The 20525-nt window shown below is 36.1% G+C and overlaps 1 protein-coding gene and 1 long non-coding RNA gene across 3 annotated transcripts in view; both read right to left on the reverse strand.

Moving 5' to 3' along the window:
* The window catches only part of LOC135137696 (uncharacterized), a 234463-nt gene that overhangs the window by 92543 nt on the left and 121395 nt on the right, over positions 1–20525 (reverse strand). The window lies entirely within an intron of this gene.
* LOC135137663 (uncharacterized) lies at positions 3194–5619 on the reverse strand. Of its 2 annotated transcripts, none has more exons than XR_010281896.1 (2): positions 4971–5102; positions 3194–4050 (listed from the first exon to the last, which is right to left on the reverse strand). XR_010281896.1 is itself a non-coding variant. In XM_064067381.1 (2 exons), exons 1-2 carry the CDS (start codon positions 5581–5583, stop codon positions 3707–3709), a joined length of 396 nt encoding a protein of 131 aa, XP_063923451.1. In that variant the 5' UTR covers positions 5584–5619; the 3' UTR covers positions 3194–3706. The 2 variants fall into 2 exon arrangements, 1 of the variants encoding a protein (XP_063923451.1); XM_064067381.1 differs by lacking the exon at positions 4971–5102 and adding an exon at positions 5532–5619.

The following is a 20525-nucleotide window of genomic DNA, read 5'->3' on the forward strand; positions in this document are numbered from 1 at the left end:
TAGCTTGAAAAAACAATTATTGTACACTATTAGATTTCGGTAACTTGTAGAAGATTGTTGTATTAACTGGATTCGTAATGTATTGTAGATTCTGCACACATTTCATTTTATTAAAAGAGGATTTCCATCGCTTAACACGATTTCTGTTATTTTAGATTATATATAATTATAATGTAAGCTGTGAAAATATAGTTTTCATTAATAAACGTTTGTTATAATAATTTGTTTGAACAAATTCGGAAGAAAACGTATTAATTCCCGTGCAAATGAAGCTTTTCTTGCCACTCAGCACGTGACACCCAGTCCGCCGTCCTTTCCCCACTGACGCATAACCGGTCTATAGTTGGATTAATGTATCTTTTTACACACGTGACCAAAAGCTAACGTCCGAACTAATAACTGTTACTTTGTAGTAATTAGTCAAAAAGATAGCAATGTTCATAACGTCAACATGACACAAATGTGTAGGCTCAGGCAGGTCTTTTGGTTTCGGTGCTTTCCGATTGGGTCGTGATTTTGTCGGACTGGGAAGAACGCAGAATCTTTCTTTTCGAGTTTTAATCTTCGAAACGGTTCGGCGAGTAACGCCTAGAGCATCTGCAACTCGCTAAAAATTTGAGCGAAATTATTAACCATGAACCTTCAAGTGGTTTTTACTTACTTACTTGTTCTGTACCATTTAATGAGATTAAAGGACCACCATTTTCCTTCTCAAGAGCAAAATACTCGATAAAGTTGGACACGATGTCCTGGGCACGGGAACTCAAACGTTTGCCCGCCATGTTGTAGACCAAACACGAATAAGAAATAAGATAACAAAACATAAAAAATAGGACAATGAAACAAGAATCCTAACAACCAACGAACTTTACGAAGAACTGAATAGAAAACTTAAATAGAACAACGAAAAACTGCGATTAACCACTCTGAGTAAAACCAAAAATGACAGTGACGTTTGTTGAAAAATCGATGAATTATTAACAGTCACTAGATTGACTACATCAGTGCCTGTCGCACTATGTGGACGCATTTATTGCGTATTTTATCTTTTTCTAATTCAAGGAACTTTGTGGAAGAGAATAACTGACGTAGAGCGTAATTTGGCCTAATTTCGGTAGACATACTATTTGTCTGGCTTTTCGTTTTTGTAATCCTTAAAACAAAGATTCTTATGGTAGGTGCTGTCTGAGCTTGTATGATACTTCGGTCACGTGTGTCAAAAGATACATGAATCCAATTATAGCTGTTTCTCTCTTATGTTGATTACACTCGCCTGCGTATGGAAACGTATACAAGGCTCCATCCACTCCTTTATTATATCAATGGTGTATACATACAGTCGAAGTTTTTTTTTTAAACACCCATCTTCTAGACGAGGCTCAATTTCCGCCGGACAACCCTCGTAAATCTGAATATTGAGTGCACCGTTGTTAAATTTTTCCCAAAACTAAGAAAAACTGGAGTATTGTCGTGCCCAAATTGTTTTTTACCGCGGCCGAGCATTTGGACACTAACAAAATTGTTTATTTGGGTGTAGACCCATTTCCTTGTAAATGGAAGAGCTAAACTGCGTATGGGGGAATAATTAAACGTTCCTAACAATTTAATACATATTATATGGAAAAATAAAACTACAACAAAAATGATAAATGAGTAAATATGTAAATAGAGAGTGGCAAAATAAAACATGAGATTAACCTTACATAACTAAAAACATGCAAAACTATGTAAAAAGCGCTACGCAATTGTGTTCCATTACTGAAAACCTTAAAATCTACGAACATAACCCAAGACTCTAAATTTAATCCTAAAAAAGCATCTAATATTATTATCCAACTAAAAACTTCAAATTAACATAGTAAATCCCTAATTAGGTGCGATACCTTCTAAACAATATTAATATTACGTGCCTGATAAGTAAACTTCGAAAATTGCTAAATACGAATTCGAGTAATGCACTTAAGTATTTAATAAACTGCGATTGGGTATTTATCCGTCTACTAAGTACCTACTATTAAAACAATTACAACTAACGAATTAAAACATTGTGGTGACCGAATTTAAATCAAAGTTTTCGCGCTGAAATTAATTAACAGCGGCGCGAAATCACATTTGAATAATTTGAATTTGAAAAAAAAAAAATTCAATCACGAAAAGGGAATCGTTAAACATAGGCAGCCAAATAGACATGTCGGGTTAATGCATGATCTTTGAGTTAGATGGCAGCACGTAAGGCTAGGGAGATTGCAGTTAGAGGGTTGGTAGAGAAGCTGCATGGCGTAGATTATTATGAATGTGTTGGTGTGAGTGTAACTACGTGGTAAACGCTAGGTTTAAATTAGTTGGTTTGGTAGTTAATAAAACGGGAGGAAGCCTTTGTTTAACGACAATCAATCGTAATTTTCATAGTGATACAGTTGTCCCCAACCCGCGCGGTTAATTCTTGTGGCATTTTAATCGGAGAAATGCGGACTTCCGGTCCACCCGAAACACGTGTTGTAAATTTGTTTCATTGTTTGTAAATTCACCAATCAAGTTAGTTTTTCTTAATAGTCAGCTAGTGCAAACACAATTTAACAATCAGGATTATTTAAATAAACCATTTGCTAGAAGATTTCATGAAATTCACTTAGTCAGGAAAAACACCTTATGTGTAATTACGAATAGGTCTCTGGATGCATATACGTAAGTGTTACATTATAACACTTCTAAATTCTTCATACAAGATTGCTAATAGTTCATTTACGGCAGTTAAACAAGTTCATTATACTGCGAACTGGCTCGAGGGGTTTAAAATGTTTTCTTCCCTTATGCGCTTATCATCGTTATCATGATTGATTCATCGGAGCATGCCATCACAACGCTACAGATTGATTAATTCATCAAGGCACGTCATCACAACGGCACAGATTGATTAATTCATCAAGGCATGCCACCACAACGCTTCAGATTGATTAATTTATCAAGGCATGCCTCACGACGCTACAGATTGATTACATCACCGAGACGCTTTTTCCTCGCAACGATTTTGAAATTTACATCACCGAGACGTTTTTTCCTCGCAACGATTTTAAAATTTGCATCCCCGAGACGCTTTTTGCCTCGGAGCGATGATTGGATATTTTTCTGTTTGTTTATTATGTGTTTTGTTGGGGTAACCAGTTCGCGGTATTTTAAACTTTCAAAGTAAATTGTTTTTTTGAAGTAACCAATCACTTAGATCATGATATAATTTGACATATTGTAAACTCTTTGTTTGAACCGTTGATAAAGTGTGGCAAGTATTAATCTCATGTAAATTTTGTTAACTCTGCAAATTTTCACCTCATACAATATTTCTTAATCTCACAATTTTAACCTCAGTAATTTTGTTTGTTGTATAATTTTAATTGAACGTAAATTTCATGTCCTACAGTTTTAACCTCACATAATATTTCTATTTGTACAAGTTTATTTCACACCAGATCTTCTGTTTCATAAATCCTTGCTAAGTTTTGTTTTGTAAATACTTTGTTGATGAATGTTTCTATCATATCATTTGATGTCCAATTTGAATCTCACATAAGAATTATTTGTTGTTTAAAATTTCACAAGGTTGTATGGCGAATCTGAATGTTGTTTATTGCTCTTTGAAACTTTAACACTTGTTCAATTATTGTTAATATCAGAGTTATAAGAGATTGAATATTTAAAAATGGAATTGAGGTTAAATGACACAGAAGACGTGGCAGAAGCGAAGTTCGGTTCCTAGTCGAGCTGACGAGATTAATCGTGCCACCTGTACAAGTCCACAGGTTTGGATAGATTCAAGGGCGGCCGCCGTTGTTGTAAATTTCTCGGCTTCTGCACATAGCCGAGATCTCTTGCGGGTCGGACGACCGTCATGGCCTAGTTCTGCAGGGCACGGTAGTAATGGAGATATGCGTGTGGGGTAGGCTTTGCGATAGATAGAATCACCGTCGTGGGGGGAGAACAGCTCCAGACCGGTAGCCCAGACTCCGCTTATGCTACAACGCCCCAGGGGTATTTTTGTTGTGCTCCTGTTAACTGCTGTAACAAAAAAAAGGATCTTACGCCTCACGCCTGTAATAACTTGTGTATTTCTATCCAGCTATTTGATTCAGTTTTGATTTGTTTTATTAAATTTGTGATATTCAAATATTTGCATTGATCCCAAACAGATGTATAGAATTTTCCGTTTGTTCGTTTTTCATACGTGTATGTCTGTCAATTCGCGAGTGTTTTCTTTCATATATCTTAACGTGTTTGAAATGTAATATTTCGGTGAATAAAACCCCAGGGGGTTTTGGGGAATGAAGACCGATGACACCTTGACACTGCGGAGTCGCCAGAAGGGCAAGTTGAGTCCCTGTCGTTCTTCGTTTCTTTTTCCTCCTTAGGAAGGCTTTCGTCCTACCTAATTTTGTCTATTATTTCTTGCGCTCTCGACAGTGTATGCACTTGTATGAAAGAACGTCTTCCCGCCAATTTTTCAAAAACAAAAAAAAAACACAACGTAGGTTCTCATTTGTTAGACGATCACAGCCAAGCCCAAACTTTGAATTTTTAAATTTTTCGCGGGCCTTTCAAACTTTTTTAAGGTCAATTGAAAGGCGGGAAGTTTGGGTTATCACAACATATACTTAAATCTACGCTAACTTGTGAAATTAAACATGCAAAGAGAGAGATAAGTAAATATTACTTTATTTAATTAGCTAAATACGCCGAGTGCGAACACTTGTTCACGAGAAAATCAGCGGTTACGGGACAGTCAAATAGACGCAAAAATGAATGGTCACAGTCTTTAAGTACAGCTAAACGTTGAGAAATTAGTACCATTAATGCGCTAAAGTACAGTGAAATTATTAAATTAAAATGAAATGCGAGGTTTCCCAAAAGTATGGCAAAATAATCAGAAAACGGGATCATACTGAACGGCAATAAATTCACAGTTTAACGGAGGTTCTCACCCTCGCCCTATTGGCCGGCAAGTACACCACCTGCCGTCTCCACCAACCGGCCTTCCCCAGCCTCCCCCACTGCCCGACCGCATCGCCGCCAAGATGTTGCACATCTAACGCCAGCGCATAGCGCACTTTTTCTGTTTCAGATCTCCACCGGGCACAGAAACCGCGAGGGAAAGCCGATGTTGGGGGCCAACTCCTAGGCAATCAATAGCTCAACCGAGCTCGGTAGCGCAGCTCCCACTGTGTCTACCGAGATGCTCGTCATGGGTGTAAGGGACAATGTCCAGGTACCCGAGCAGAAGAAGGAGGGGTTTTAGGGCGGTAACTATTCCCCCAGTACCACCGTAGGCCGCAGAAGAGGCCAAGAACCATTACGGTGGTCTGCGTAGACATTTCCCCTCCACCAAAAAAAAAAATTTCAGGCAGATGGAAGTCCACCATCTCCACCTTAAGGGCTACACTGCTACCTGAGTTTTCGAGCTCAAAAAGTCCGAATTGCGCACATTTCACTGTAGGTAGATGTTCCGAGTTGCGCTCGCTACCTGGAAATATTATCACACCTACCCCATTTTATCCTCCATGAAGTAGGTAAAATTTTGTTGGAGCTTTCTTTCATAATTTCTGAGTATGGTGTTTTTCTTCTTTAAAGAAAACCAAATTTTTACATAGACAGATTTCTTTAATATTTCGAAAAAGTAACACTATTAGGATGACAAGAACCAAATGAGTTATTATATTTCGCGTGGAACGATTTGCAAGCATTTGTTGTTGCTCCTCAAAATTTTTCACTGTGGGCCCACATGATACCAGGAAATAACAGTCCATTAGCATCTGTGTAGATTATATATAAATAGGTGCATGAATTTACAATCTGATTGAGGAAAATTTGATTCTATAAAACACAGCAGGTTAACACAATTTATCTACTAATTGAACTGAATATACTATTTTATATGTGGGAACGGCGTACGGTACGACTTGCGACTTTTTACTGGAGAACATGACTTCAATCCCGCTTCTGCTGGAAATTCGCCCTTATATAGCTTCGTCTTGGAGAGGAGTAGACCCGTGCTTCCTGTGTGGTACTGTATGCCCTTACATGGTAATGAGATGCGAAGATGCGTAGACCAATCGGTAGTTCCGCGTCCTTATATGGTAAAAATATGGGAAGCTGATGAAATTCCAGTTGTGAGGATGAAGTGGGGATCAGTCTAGCGACGGCTAAGATGAGTGTGCATACACTGCTGGGTTAATGACGTAGTAAGTCTGAAGGTTATTGCGGGATATAGGTCGTCGCTCCCTGGATACAAGTGGGGGTTGAACACTTGTTATTACGTTTGATAACGGAGCAATTGAAAGGGGCTAAAGTATTTTCGAAATTAGACGCAAATCAAGCATTTTATCAAATACCTCTGGATTAGGAGAGTAGCAATTTGTGCACAGTGGGAACACCTTTTGGGCGGTACAAATTTTTGCGTTTACCTTACGGGGTAAAGTGTACGCCGGAAGTATTTAATGAATATTTCCTAAATAATTTTAATATTCCTAATGTAGCGGTGTATATTGATAATATTTTAATATGGGGAAAGTCGAAAACAAATCATAACAATACTTTAAGGGCGGTGTTGAAAATTGCCCGTGAAAATAATGTGAAATTCAATGACACAAAATGCAAGTTTGGGGTAAACGAACTTAAATTTATGGAACATACATAATAAGCGGTGAGGGTGTAGCTCTAGACCCTGACAGGATGCAGGCAATAAAAACTTTTCCTCAACCAGCATACAAACCATTGATATAATAAAGGAGTGGATGGAGCCTTGTATACGTTTCCATACGCAGGCGAGTGTAATCAACATAAGAGAGAAATAGCTAGACCGGTTATGCGTCAGTGGGGAAAGGACGGCTGACTGGGTGTCACGTGCTGAGTGGCAAGAAACGCTTCATTTGCACGGGAATTAATACGTTTTCTTCCGAATTTGTTCAAACAAATTATTATAACAAACGTTTATTAATGAAAACTATATTTTCACAGCTTACATTATAATTATATATAATCTAAAATAACAGAAATCGTGTTAAGCGATGGAAATCCTCTTTTAATAAAATGAAATGTGTGCAGAATCTACAATACATTACGAATTCAGTTAATACAACAATCTTCTACAAGTTACCGAAATCTAATAGTGTACAATAATTGTTTTTTCAAGCTAACATTTGGAAATCTGAATTTTTAGGATAAAAGTAATTAAACTTTCGGAAAAACTAACAGTTTGACTAATTTAATTAGACATATTAAATTGTGTGAATTCTCTACCAAGATCAATTTTTTAAATTCACGTACAATTAACTAACACAATAACCAAAAATGAGTTAAAAAATAATAATATTGATTAATGAGTAAAGTAAGTGTGTTTAGGTACCTTGTTGGAAATGAACGCCTTCGCTTAAGTATTCTTCTGTTTTTTTTATTTTTGCATAAATGTTCAGGAAAATTAAAGACGCTGGGAATAACATCTTTCTTCAATTGTCTTTTACCAAAATGGATTATGAAATCTGATTCTAGAAAATGTTTTCCACAAATACTAGTATTTTCAGTAGGTATAAAATCCTCCCTTTTTGTAGCTATAATCCATTTTTTTCGTAATTCGGGATGTTTAGGGAATCTAACAAAATTTTTATATTATGCGAAATCCTTCGTTTGTATACAACATGTAATTACTACCTGTGAAATGAAATAAAATTGCTTCCGTTTGCACGTTCCGTGCAGTTATATGCACAACACGATTTCACCATATTTAACAAATAGTTCGATAAAATGCAACCTAAGAACACTACTAATTTGAATAATTGTAACTTGAGTCCACTAAACGTAATTTTGCAAACAAAACACCTTCACACACCATGCGAGAACACGAAAGAAACCTCCCAGAAACACATTGCCGGGCAGTTTCGCGCCAATGTGTTGCCACCCAAAGAAACCCATCTCTGTCCGACTGTGTTGACAACGCGCATCTCTCTCTAAGTTACTTCCATATAATATTATTTCTATGATACAAACAGAGTCTACAAAGGTTCTTGGGAGTCGTAAATTATGTTTCAAAGTACATTCCCAATTTTTCAGATGAAACGAAACCGCTCTGTAACTTATTGAAAAAAGATGTTGTTTTCACAGTAATGCAGTCGAAAAAATTAAACACAATTTAAGTAATACCCCAGTACTTAATTTTTTTAACTCTGATAAAGAAATACTTGTGTCAGTTGATGCTAGCCAAAATGGTGTCGGAGCTTGTTTAATGCAAGATAATCGGCCCGTACATTATGCGTCAAAAGCTTTAACACAAAGTCAAAGTAACCAGGCTCAGATTACAAAAGAGGTAATGGCGATATGGTCCGGGCTTGCCAAATTTCATGAGTATGTTTTTGGTAGACATATCACTGTCGAAACAGACCACAAACCACTTTTAGCTTTGATTAAAAAACCACTCAATTGAGCTCCAGCTCGTCTGCAACGATTATTGTTAGCATTACAACGGTACCATTTCACTTTAAAATACAAACGTGGTACAAATCTTATAAAAGCCGATGTTTTGTCTAGGGCTTGCAGACCTCATACTGCTAGCAATGATCTAGAACTAACAGATCAGATGTGTTGTCTCAGAGGCCAATGTTTCAGACGAGTGGATTGATAAAATAAAAGCGGAAACGGCTAAGGATACAGAATTACAGGCGCTGTCTAAAGTGGTTTTAAACGGTTGGCCAAACAGTAGTAAAAGTTTAAATAATCTAATTAGGTCACATATTAAATTTAAAAGTGATCTCGTAATTGAAGATGGAATAATTTATAGAAATAATAGTGTCACGACTGACAAAGCCCAGTTCGTGAGTTTACGTTATTTTCTATTAATGATTCAAATACAATAAAACTACTTACTGTTTTGCTGGGAGAAACATGTCACAGGTTCTTTTTTTTTTTCTTGCCACAACCCAACTACCGTCCACCCGCTCTCGTCAACCCCACGAAGCCCTTGCAGTGTCAGCAACTATCCCTACTGTCGGTATGTGTCGACACTCCATGGCCTCGATGGAATCATATCGCGAACAGGGTGTTCGGCAATCCCATCGTAACTAGGTTACATATTTATGTGACTGTGACAATAGCTATGTAATCCCCAAATCATTGCGAAAACAGATACTACATAAAATCCATTATAGCCATTTAGGGTACAGCAAGTGCAAAACTGGCACAGAAATCAGTATTTTGGCCCACTATAAAAAATCAGATAAAACAGTTAATCGATGAAAGTCCAGTTTGTCAGAAATATACGGGTTCACAACCACCAGAACCATTAAAACCTCATGAAATTTTAGCCATACCATGGGCAAAAGTAGGTTGTGACTTGTTTGAACTGAATGGTCATTATTACCTCATTGTTCATTATTACTCTAAATATGTAGAGGTTGAAAAACTTTATAGGAACATGAAAAGCATACAAGTAATTAACAATCCGAAAACCATGTTTGCGAGGTTTGGAGTTCCACATATTGTAGTAAGTGACGGAGGCAGACAATTTACCTCGTACGAATTTAAAAACTTTGCAAAAACTTGGAATTTCCAACACAAAATAACCTCACCAACCCATAGCCAGTCAAACGGAATGGCGGAGCGGCATGTTCAAACCATTAAATAGACGATTAAAAATGCCATAGAAAACAGTAAAGACATACACTTGACGTTACTACAGCTACGAAACACTCCAATGGTCGGGGGCAGCACTCCGAGCGAAATTTTAATGTCCACAGCTTCTAGAAATCCCTTATTACCTTTAAAATTGCAGCACTTGAAACCACACTTTAGTTAATAAAAATCATTTTTGTAAGTCCTTAGAAGTTACTCAAACCAAACAAAAACAATACTATAACATAGGTATAAACGAGGCACAAAGGAATTGTCAGTGTTGCACCCAAATACAAACGTTTTGATACAGCTTCAACCAAATTCAATCTGACAGCCAAGCAAATTGTTACAACAGGTAGGAGGCCGCAGATATAAGATTGCTGTAGGTAACAAAGGTGTGTATAGTAGGAATCGTAAATACCTGATGCCATCCTTGTTGAAAACCAGAGAATCTATTGCGAAAAAAGATAATATTAGTTGAGCAGACGATTTGGTTTCAGGAAGGAAGGAAGATGGGAATACACAAGTGCATTTCAATGGAAGTGCCACATTAGACTTACCGATATTAGCCAATTAGCGAAACCACGTTCCGCAGAACATACGTACAAAAACAAAACGTAGAAAAAACTGTTATATCTACGGAAACATAGAAAATGCAGTGTCCCAGGCGTTTCTAATTTGCAGACCACAGTTTATCTTGCAGACTGGGGGTTAAAAATGCTCCAATCAAGTTGAAACTCAACAGTTGCTTATTTCTCAATACGAAGATTATTGACACAAAATTTCAACCCGATCGGAGAAACCGTTAAAAACTACCCCCAAAACAACCTTGCAGACTGGCACTTAAAAATACTCTAATCAGGTTAAATTTTGACATTCGCTAGTTTTTCAATACAAGGATTATTGATGCAAAATTTCAGCCCATTCCGAGAAACCCTCAAAAATCACCCCCAAAACAACCTTGCAGACTGGGGGTTAAAAATGCTCCAATCAAGTTAAAACTCGATATTTGCTTATTTCTCAATACGAAGATTGTTAATACAAAATTTCAACCCGTTCGGAGAAACCGTTACAAACTACCCCTAAAACAACCTTGCAGACTAGGGCTTAAAAATACTCCAATCAATTCAAAATTTGACATTCGCTAGTTTTTCAATACTAGGATTATTGATGCAAAATTTCACCCCATTCGGAGAAACCCTCAAAAATCATCCCCAAAACAACCTTGCAGATTGGGGGTAAAAAATGCTTCAATCAAATCAAAACTCGATATTTGCTTATCTCTCAATACGAAGATTATTGACACAAAATTTCAACCCGTTCGGAGAAACCGTTAAAAACTACCCCCAAAACAACCTTGCAGACTGGGGCTTAAAAATACTCTGATCAAGTTAAACTTTGACAATCCCTAGTTTTTCAATACGAGGATTATTGATGCAAAATTTCAGCCCATTCGGAGAAACCCTCAAAAATCACCCCTAAAACAACCTTGCAGACTGGGGTTAAAAATGCTCCAATCTAGTTAAAACTCGATATTTGCTTATTTCTCAATACGAAGATTGTTAATACAAAATTTCAACCCGTTCGGAGAAACCGTTACAAACTACCCCTAAAACAACCTTGCAGACTAGGGGTAAAAAATGCTTCAATCCAATCAAAACTCGATATTTGCTTATTTCTCAATACGAAGATTATTGACACAAAATTTCAACCCGTTCGGAGAAACCGTTAAAAACTACCCCCAAAACAATCTTGCAGACTGGGGCTTAAAAATACTCTGATCAAGTTAAACTTTGACAATCCCTAGTTTTTCAATACGAGGATTATTGATGCAAAATTTCAGCCCATTCGGAGAAACCCTCAAAAATCACCCCTAAAACAACCTTGCAGACTGGGGGTTAAAAATGCTCCAATCTAGTTAAAACTCGATATTTGCTTATTTCTCAATACGAAGATTGTTAATACAAAATTTCAACCTGTTCGGAGAAACCGTTAAAAACTACCCCTAAAACAACCTTGCAGACTAGGGCTTAAAAATACTCTAATCAAGTCAAAATTTGACATTAATTTATTTTTTTATTATTTTATTGTTAATTATTAATTAATTTATATTTAAATTTAAAAAATATATAAATTACGAATACATATAGGAGTATTTGTTACAGATACGTGAATTGTGATAATTTGAGTTCATGTTTATCGCTGTTAGATAATTGTTGCTACTATATAAGAATGCATAAGTTGGGCATTTTTTCGTCCAATCTCTCATTTTTTGTGCGTTTTTACACGTCATTTTTGCTGTTAACTTGGTTCATTCAGTACATACTATATGCTGGTTTTGAGTTCTTTGAGATATAATTAAACTTTCATTATCAGTCAAAAAATACAAAGTTAGTGGTGTCCAAAAGAGAAAATTTAAAATTCAGAGGAAAAAAAATCTTAAAGATATTTTAAAGAAAATTAGAGACATTTTTAATTTCCGAGAAAACTAACGTAAAAAAAAACGTTTTGAGAAAAAATTTAAATTAATAATAGGAAGCTCAAACTTAATTTTATTTGAATTTCAAAACGAACCCAGAAATATGCTTAATTTCTTAATTAATTATTATTAATGGGAAAACAAATAAAGATTCGTTATATTCAATACGACGCAAAATTGTCTTCATATGTAGGTCTTACAGCCTTTGGATGGTGTCCACGTCCATTTCTCTAACTGTCTGGTAAATTGTTCTTTTTAATTGTTCTTCTAAATTGGCTTCCCAGCCGTTGTTGTAAACCTTTCTACTTAGTATTCCCCAAATTTTGTTTTCGATTGTTCGCACTGGGGGCACTATGGGGGGATTACCTTTTCTTAGGTACAAAACTTATATTATTGCTTTCTAACCAATCCCTGGACGTTCTAGTATAATGGCAACTTGCTAAATTTAGCCAAAATATTACATCGTCGTTATTATGGTGTTCCCATATTCCCATATATTGTTATGTATTGACCGCGTCACCTTTAGTACGGCCAATGAATTGTGCTGAAACGCCGGCCGGAGATATAGCCCATCAAACCAAAATTTTATCTTCAAATTTTGCCTTCGACTTAAATTTTACTTTTAATTTCTTCTATATTGTTTGTATAAAATCCATCGTTACCTTCCATCTCTGAATGGGCAAATGTAAAATATTTTTCATCGCCTAGCACAACCACATGATTGTCCAGAAAATGATGAATTCTCAATAGCCGGCAACATCTAAGAATTCTCTCTAACTGCGATGCTGTATGTTTTGAACATATAGCTCTTTTGCTGTATTTTAAGTTGTTTTTGCCTATTTCTCTAGAAACTATTATATAGGAACTCTAAACAATCGAGCCAATCTTCTTGTTGATGTTCCAGGCTCTTGTCTTTCTTCTTAATCTTTCTAAACTTATTGTGGTATTGCTACCTCGCAGTCTTTAATTGTTCTGTATATAGTTGCGCGTGTAATATATTTGGTCCAAAATATATTCACAATTTCACTTTTAGATGCTTGGGTAACTAACTGGTATATGGCTCTTTGCAACTCTATTTTGTATGACATTGTTTAAGCGTTAATTGACATAAATCTATGACATAAATTGTATAACATGGGAAATAAGAAAGTTTGTTTGGTTACGCTGTTGTAAATGTAACTTGATTCGATTGCATTTTAAGTTCAAAAAAAGATAGGAGTATATGTAAATTTTTCTCAAAACTCTTTTACGTACTAGCGGTAAAAGTGACATAGAATTGGAAAATCTTAGTAAAAGTAAAGACGACGACAGTTAAGACTAATCTAGTTGAGTGCATGTATTTAGGGAAATTTTAGTTGTATTGATAAATTAAATTCTTAGATGGAAATAACGATATAGATATGAAAATTCGAGAAAAAAAATATAGAATTTGAAAATATACATGATTTTAATGGCACTACATACCTTATTTATTAACTGTTGACACATGATGTACAAATTAACAAAAAAAAAGAAGACAAATAAACCCAAAATTTAATTTAATTTAACAAAATAACAGAAACAGACCAACTAGGATATTTTCAAAATTAAAATAATAAAGGAGGCTGTTGTTGTCAACAGTGTTTTTCATCATTTGATTATAAGTTTGGCAGTTAATAAACGTTTTCACGCGAAAATAATGCCGTTAACTCTTACAGACGTTTCCCAAATTGTCGCTCTGTTTCTGTTATTTTGTTAAATTAAATTTAATTCTGCGTTTATTTGTCTTCTTTTTTGTTGCTAATTTATACACCATGTGTCAACAGTGAATGGTTCTTTAATAAAACAACGATCACTAGTTAAATTAACAATTTCTAAAGTTTGGTTTCGCGAAATTTTACAGTGTGGCAGGGTTTTTGCCGGTCAGTGTATGTACATTAAAATACAGTTATAAAAGGTAACAAAACAATATTTTTCATAATTAACAATGCATATTAAGATTATTAGGTGATTAATTATTGTAGGAATTAGCTCGGTTTGCGCAAAGGTGGAGATAACACAACGACCGTAGCAACGAATCTTAACCAATTAAAAACTCAAGTAAATTTGCTGCTGCTGCTTTTATATGCTTTCTTATGAAATTATTTTTGTTTTATGCCTAGTATCCCGCAAACGCTTTCGAGCACGCCACTGGAACAACCAGTTTCTCGGAGGACCTGGAAGAACCATTTATGACCCTAGTAGAAAGCGCGGTACCAGGCATTTTTTCAATCAATCTTCCCTCCTCTCATTCTACCTCTATGGTGCGCACCTACTTTAGACATAATGTACTGTCTCTTTATGTGTGTCTGAAATTTTTCTGCTACTTGTACTTTAAATGAATGTCAACTATCAATCATTTTTATAAGTTGCTTCAAGGTGACTAAAATTTGACATGATAATTTTTTTGTGTAAAGAACTCAGCAAGTGGTAACTTTCGACTCAATTGGAGTATTTTTAAGCTTCCGTATGAAAGATTGCTTTGGGGTACTTGTTAAGAGCAGCTTAAAAAAGACTGGTTTTTTTGCATTATCACTTCTCGTATAGATAAAAACTAAACACCAAGTTTCGATTTGGTAATAATATTTTTAAGGCCCAGTCTTCAAGGTTGTTTTGGGGGTAGCTTTTAACGGTTTCTCCAAACGGGTTGAAAATTTGCATCAACAATCTTCGTATTGAGAAATAAGCAAATCTCGAGTTTTGACTTGATTGAAGTATTTTTTACCCCCAGTCTGCAAGTCTGTCTGGGGGTAGTTTTTAAGGGTCTTTGCGAACGGGTTAAAATTTTGTGACAACAATCTTCGTATTGAGAAATAAGCAAATGTCGAGTTTTGATTTGATTGGAGTATTTTTAATCTCCAGCCTGCAAGGTTGTTTTGGGGGTGATTCTTGAGGGCTTCTTCAAATAGGCTGAGATTTTGTATCAACAATCTTCGTATTGAGAAATTAAGAAATATCGAGTTCCGACTTGATTGGAGCATTTTTAACCCCCAGTCTGTAAGGTTGTTTTGGGGGTGATTTTTAACGGTTTCCCCGAACGGCTTGCAATTTTGTATCAACAATCTTTCTATTGAGAAATAAGCGACTGTCAAGTTTTGCTTTGATTGAAGCATTTTTAATCCCCAGTCTGCAAGGTTGTTTTAGGGGTGATTTTTGAGGGTTTTTTCGAATAGGCTGAAATTTTGTATCGATAATCCTCATATTGAGAAACTAGCGAATATCAAATTTTGACTTGATTGGAGCATTTTTAATCCCCAGCCTGCAAGGTTGTTTTGGGGGTGATTTTTGAGGGTTTCTTCAAATAGGCTGAGATTTCGTATCGATAATCCCCATATTGATAAACTGGCGAATATAAAGTTTTGACTTGATTGGAGCATTTTTAATCCCCAGTCTGCAAGGTTGTTTTGGGGGTGATTTTTGAGCGTTTATTCGAATAGGCTGAAATTTTGTATCAACAATCTTCGTATTGAGAAATTAAGAAATATCGAGTTCCGACTTGATTGGAGCATTTTTAACCCCCGGTCTGCAAGGTTGTTTTGGGGGTGATTTTTAAGGGTTTCCCCGAACGGCTTGAAATTTTGTATCAACAATCTTTGTATTGACAAATAAGCGACTGTCGAGTTTTGCTTTGATTGAAGCATTTTTAATCCCCAGTCTGCAAGGTTGTTTTGGGGGTGATTTTTAAGGGTTTCTTCGAATAGGCTGAAATTTTTGTACCGATAATCCTCGTATTGAAAAACTAGCGATTGTTAAATTTTGACTTGATTGGAGTATTTTTAAGCCCCAGTCTGCAAGCTTGTTGTGGGGGTAGTTTTTAACGATTTTTCCGAACGGGTTGCAATTTTGTATCAACAATCTTCGTATTGAGAAATTAAGAAATATCGAGTTTTGACTTGATTGGAGCATTTTTAACACCCAGTCTGCAAGGTTGTTTTGGGGGTGATTTTTAAGGGTTTCTCCGAACGGCTTAAAATTTTGTGCCAACAATCTTCGTATTGAGAAATAAGCACATGTCGAGTTTTGACTTGATTGGAGCATTTTTAATCCCCAGTCTGCAAGGTTGTTTTGGGGGTAGTTTTCAACGATTTCTCCGAACGGGTTGAAATTTTGTATCAACAATCTTCGTATTGAGAAATTAGGAAATATCGAGTTTTGACTTGATTGGAGCATTTTTAACCCCCAGTCTGCAAGGTTGTTTTGGGGGTGATTTTTAAGGGTTTCTCCGAACGGCTTGAAATTTTGTATCAACGATCTTTGTATTGAGAAATAAGCGACTGTCGAGTTTTGACTTGATTGGAGCATTTTTAACCCCCAGTCTGCAAGGTTATTTTGGGGGTGATTTTTGAGGGTTTTTTCGAATAGGCTGAAATTTTGTATCGATAATCCTCGTATTGAAAAACTAGCGAATATCAAATTTTGACTTGATTGGAGTATTTTTAAGCCCCAGTCTGCAAGGTTGTTTTGGGGGTGGTTTTTAAGGGTTTCTCCGAACGGGTTGAAATTTTGTACCAACAATCTTCGTATTGGGAAATAAGCAAATGTCGAGTTTCGACTTGATTGCAGCATTTTAAACCCCCAGTCTGCAAGATAAACTGTGGTCTGCAAATTAGACAGGCCCCAGTGTCCCTATTGGCGATTGTGTACGTTAACCTAAAATACGTTATACGGAACGTAATTTCATTGTATTTTCTATGTTTCCATAGATATAACAGTTTTTTCTACGTTTTGCGTGCTCTACGTTCTACGAAACGTGGTTTCGCTAATTGTCTAAGTAGAGGGCGTAACGTGAGACGTCCCACACGCTATAACGATTTTTATCAATAATACAGATGTACCGCCTAGGTTAAGATTGTTAGTTATAAGCAGATTGAGATTGCTATTCTACCAACAAAATCTTAAAGTGTATTCAGGAAAATTAAAAGGGAGAAAATGTGGAGGTAGGATGCACGTAGGGTGTATACAGGGATATTTTTTTAACTCTGAACATACACCAGAAAGTCCCTATGTTCAATCTGAAAAAAAAACACATCAATGTATTGAAAGTATACAACCAAGATTACATCAAACCTACGTGATTAATAGAAAAAAATTAAACTTGCCAACTTGTCAAAATATAATTTGGAAATTTAAGAAATGAATACAACAGAAGAAAACGTACAAATATTAAATTGGTACTATCGCCATGTAATCATTCGAATTGTGGGTAGGTACGTGTTATTTTTTTGGTCAATTGCTCTAAAAATTTCGTGTAAATAATGTGTTATGTGGGGGAGTTCCATCCATTTGAAACGAAACCAATCATCATTAATATTTAAGTTTTGAATTTGGTGCACTATGTGGTAACGAAGCAGTCTTAAAAAGGAATTAGAATTCAAATTTTCTTCAATAAAAAATGGACCAGGTTTAAGGTTTGGTTTATATTTCCTTCCAATATTTTATTAGCCCTACGGTTATATTGTGCTTTTGACGAGGATTAGCATTTGACTAATATCTGTAAAGAAAGGAAAAAGATATAAAGGGACAAGGGTGTTAACAGGACTAACTGATAATGTTGGGAATAGACTTCACCATCTAATGATAATAATGCTTCATCTGTAAATACGATGTTTTGTAAAATGTGTTTATTGTTTCTTAAATTAAATACTGTTTCTCAAAAATCCGTTTTTTTAATTTTACTTCTGGACTTAGTTATTGATGATTTGGTGAATTTATAACATTTGTATTTAAAGTGTTTTAACACTTTGCGGGGATAATATAAGATGTTTAATTGTATATTAATACTTCTTTAGTTGGGACATAATTTGATCTGTTTTTCTAGCGATGTTTATATTCGACGCATCCGTGGGTGTTGACACAATTAGTCTATTGACATAATTGACTGAAAAAAGTTCACGTACAATTCTGTGCCTACGATACCAAGTTAAAAATTTGTACTTTCTCTTCCGTTGTATAAAACGTTGTTTGTATTCTCAAATTTTCAAATTATATTTTGACAAGTTGACAAGTTTAAATCTTTTTTTTTCTAATTATCGCGTAGGTTCGATGTAATATTGGTTGCATACTTCCAATACATTGATGTGTTTTTGTTCAGATTGAACATAGGGATATTATGGTGTATGTTCAGAGTTAAAAAAATGTCCCTGTATATCTACTCCCTCCACACACCACTAGGTGGACAATGGTAGCGGCAGTCGTCACTGGTCCGCAGCCTGCATTATATCTACGGTTAGTCGGTTATTATGTTATTAATAAATAGTAATTCAAAATATCGGACTTTCACTGTCACCCTGCTTGGTGCTACAGACGACTCGCCAAATAATATCTTGAAATCTATGAAATTTAAAAATCCAGACCCTTTTAACTTCATGGGAAATTGTAATACATCCAACAACGTTAGTTTTAAGGAGACTTTCAACTCTAAATCTTTAAGTATCACCGTTAACAACTTTTCCTCAACGGTTACAGCGTACGGCTCTCAGTTTGTTTTTGGCGGCGAGTCGTAGGTCGACGCAATTTCCTCAATAAACTATAGTCGATTTTGTGTCTAAGTGACAAGGAGTCTGGTTAGTAGGCGCCAGGTAGTTAGTAAACTAAAATCAACTCACTGAACTAACAACTACCAATTTAGTTCCAAATAAGTAGGAGTAATAAATATTTACAAAAACAAAACTATTAATATAAATAAGAAGGTATCTAATGGATTTAAATAAATGATATTGATTTCTAATTAGTATCTCAAATCTAGCGTTATTTCTAAACACAACTCACATCACACAGGGGCCGCACTTACGTAAGCTTGGTTCACATTTGTTTAAAATTTATACGTAACGAATGCTACAGGACTTAACACCAAAAATAACCTTTCCTACCATTCCATTTCGGCTTGTGATTTTGATATTGTAATAACCCAACCCTGCCGCCGAATATTGCACATGCGCACTCTGAACACAAGAAAACCGCGCAAATTCAAATGAATAATTTGGCCAATGATCGTGAACGTCTAGCAAGGTTAGGACCTACGTTGTGTTACGTTAATATGGCGGCAGGCGGTTCAGATCTATAGCGAAGTGAGCAAACCAACGAGTGAGGGAAGAACACAGGTATAAAGACACATAAATTTTTAACGGGAGGGCGCCTTTAATGTTTAACGATTACACAATAAACGAGTTAAACACATTGCAGTTTGCAATTACAATTATTTTGCGACACATTTCGTCTTGTTTACAAAGTTTAATATCATTGTGTTTACAAATTGGTAAAAAGCAAGGTTCGGGTCCAAACCTCCCAGAAAGACACCGAACAGGCCCATTAAATCACCTCTTTTCTAACAATAAATTTTACTAATAATTTTTGCATACGGAACAATGACTCCCATTCGCATCTTCGCCGTGAAAAACAAAAAAACGTAGCGCTTCGCCAGTGGAAGAACAGGAGGGTTATTTGACGTGCAAGGATATACAAGCGTCACATTAGAGAGAGAGGGAGAGAGAGAGAGAGTTAGGGCCGGGGGAACGCCGCCCCGTTCAAAAGTTTCCTGTCCGGGCCCGCCGGTTTCGTGGCGCGATGTATACTATCCTCAAAGATATTTGGCGTTTATGACTTCACACCAATTTGACTCCCATTATAATTCAATAGGCCGTCACAACCGGATGTCTTAAACCCGCTCACCGATACCTACCTGAAAAGACCTTTTCGACGTGCCAGGGACGGTCGAGACGCGAAGGACCGGACTCAGAGTAATTTTGTTTGTTAAAATTTTCAAATTTCAAAATTTCCTTACGGAACATGATTTATACTTTGAAGAAAATTACACAAAGACACAATTATTAGAAGTGTTACACACTCGAAAATTTGAGAAACAATATAAAATAGATGCTATGGCGCAAGATCGTGGATTTAAGGTGATTAGTAGACAGCGGATTTCTGTCTGTAGTGGGTGATAGATAATCATTGAATTTGAATATCACTTATTCCATAAGTACAATTAACGATTTATTAATCAAACGGCTAAGTAAATGAGAACTGGAATTAACAGCAGAGTGCAACGAATCAGCAGTATTCTAATCTCAAATAAACGAAGTGCAGCCCGTAACTGCAATGAATTCCCATCCCGTACGAGCCGTACCGAGTTTGGCTTTGTCTAGCCCGACCGAAATCCGCTCTCTACATCACACTTCCGCCGTACCATTGTATATTTAACCCCATCGAACTAATCTGGTCGCAAATGAAAAATAATATAAGAAGGAATAATACGGCACCAAAATTTAGTAGTGCAACAATTGACATAATTAGGGAAGAAGCTTCCAAAATAACTGCCGAAATGTGGGCCAATTGTGTAAGACATTCCACAAAAGAAGAAGACCAGTACAGGGCACGGTTGATA

Source organism: Zophobas morio, unplaced genomic scaffold (genome assembly GCF_036711695.1).
Source record: "Zophobas morio isolate AGI-343-1 ecotype UQ-CSIRO unplaced genomic scaffold, CSIRO_AGI_Zmor_V1 ptg000029l, whole genome shotgun sequence".
Taxonomy (NCBI): domain Eukaryota; kingdom Metazoa; phylum Arthropoda; class Insecta; order Coleoptera; family Tenebrionidae; genus Zophobas; species Zophobas morio.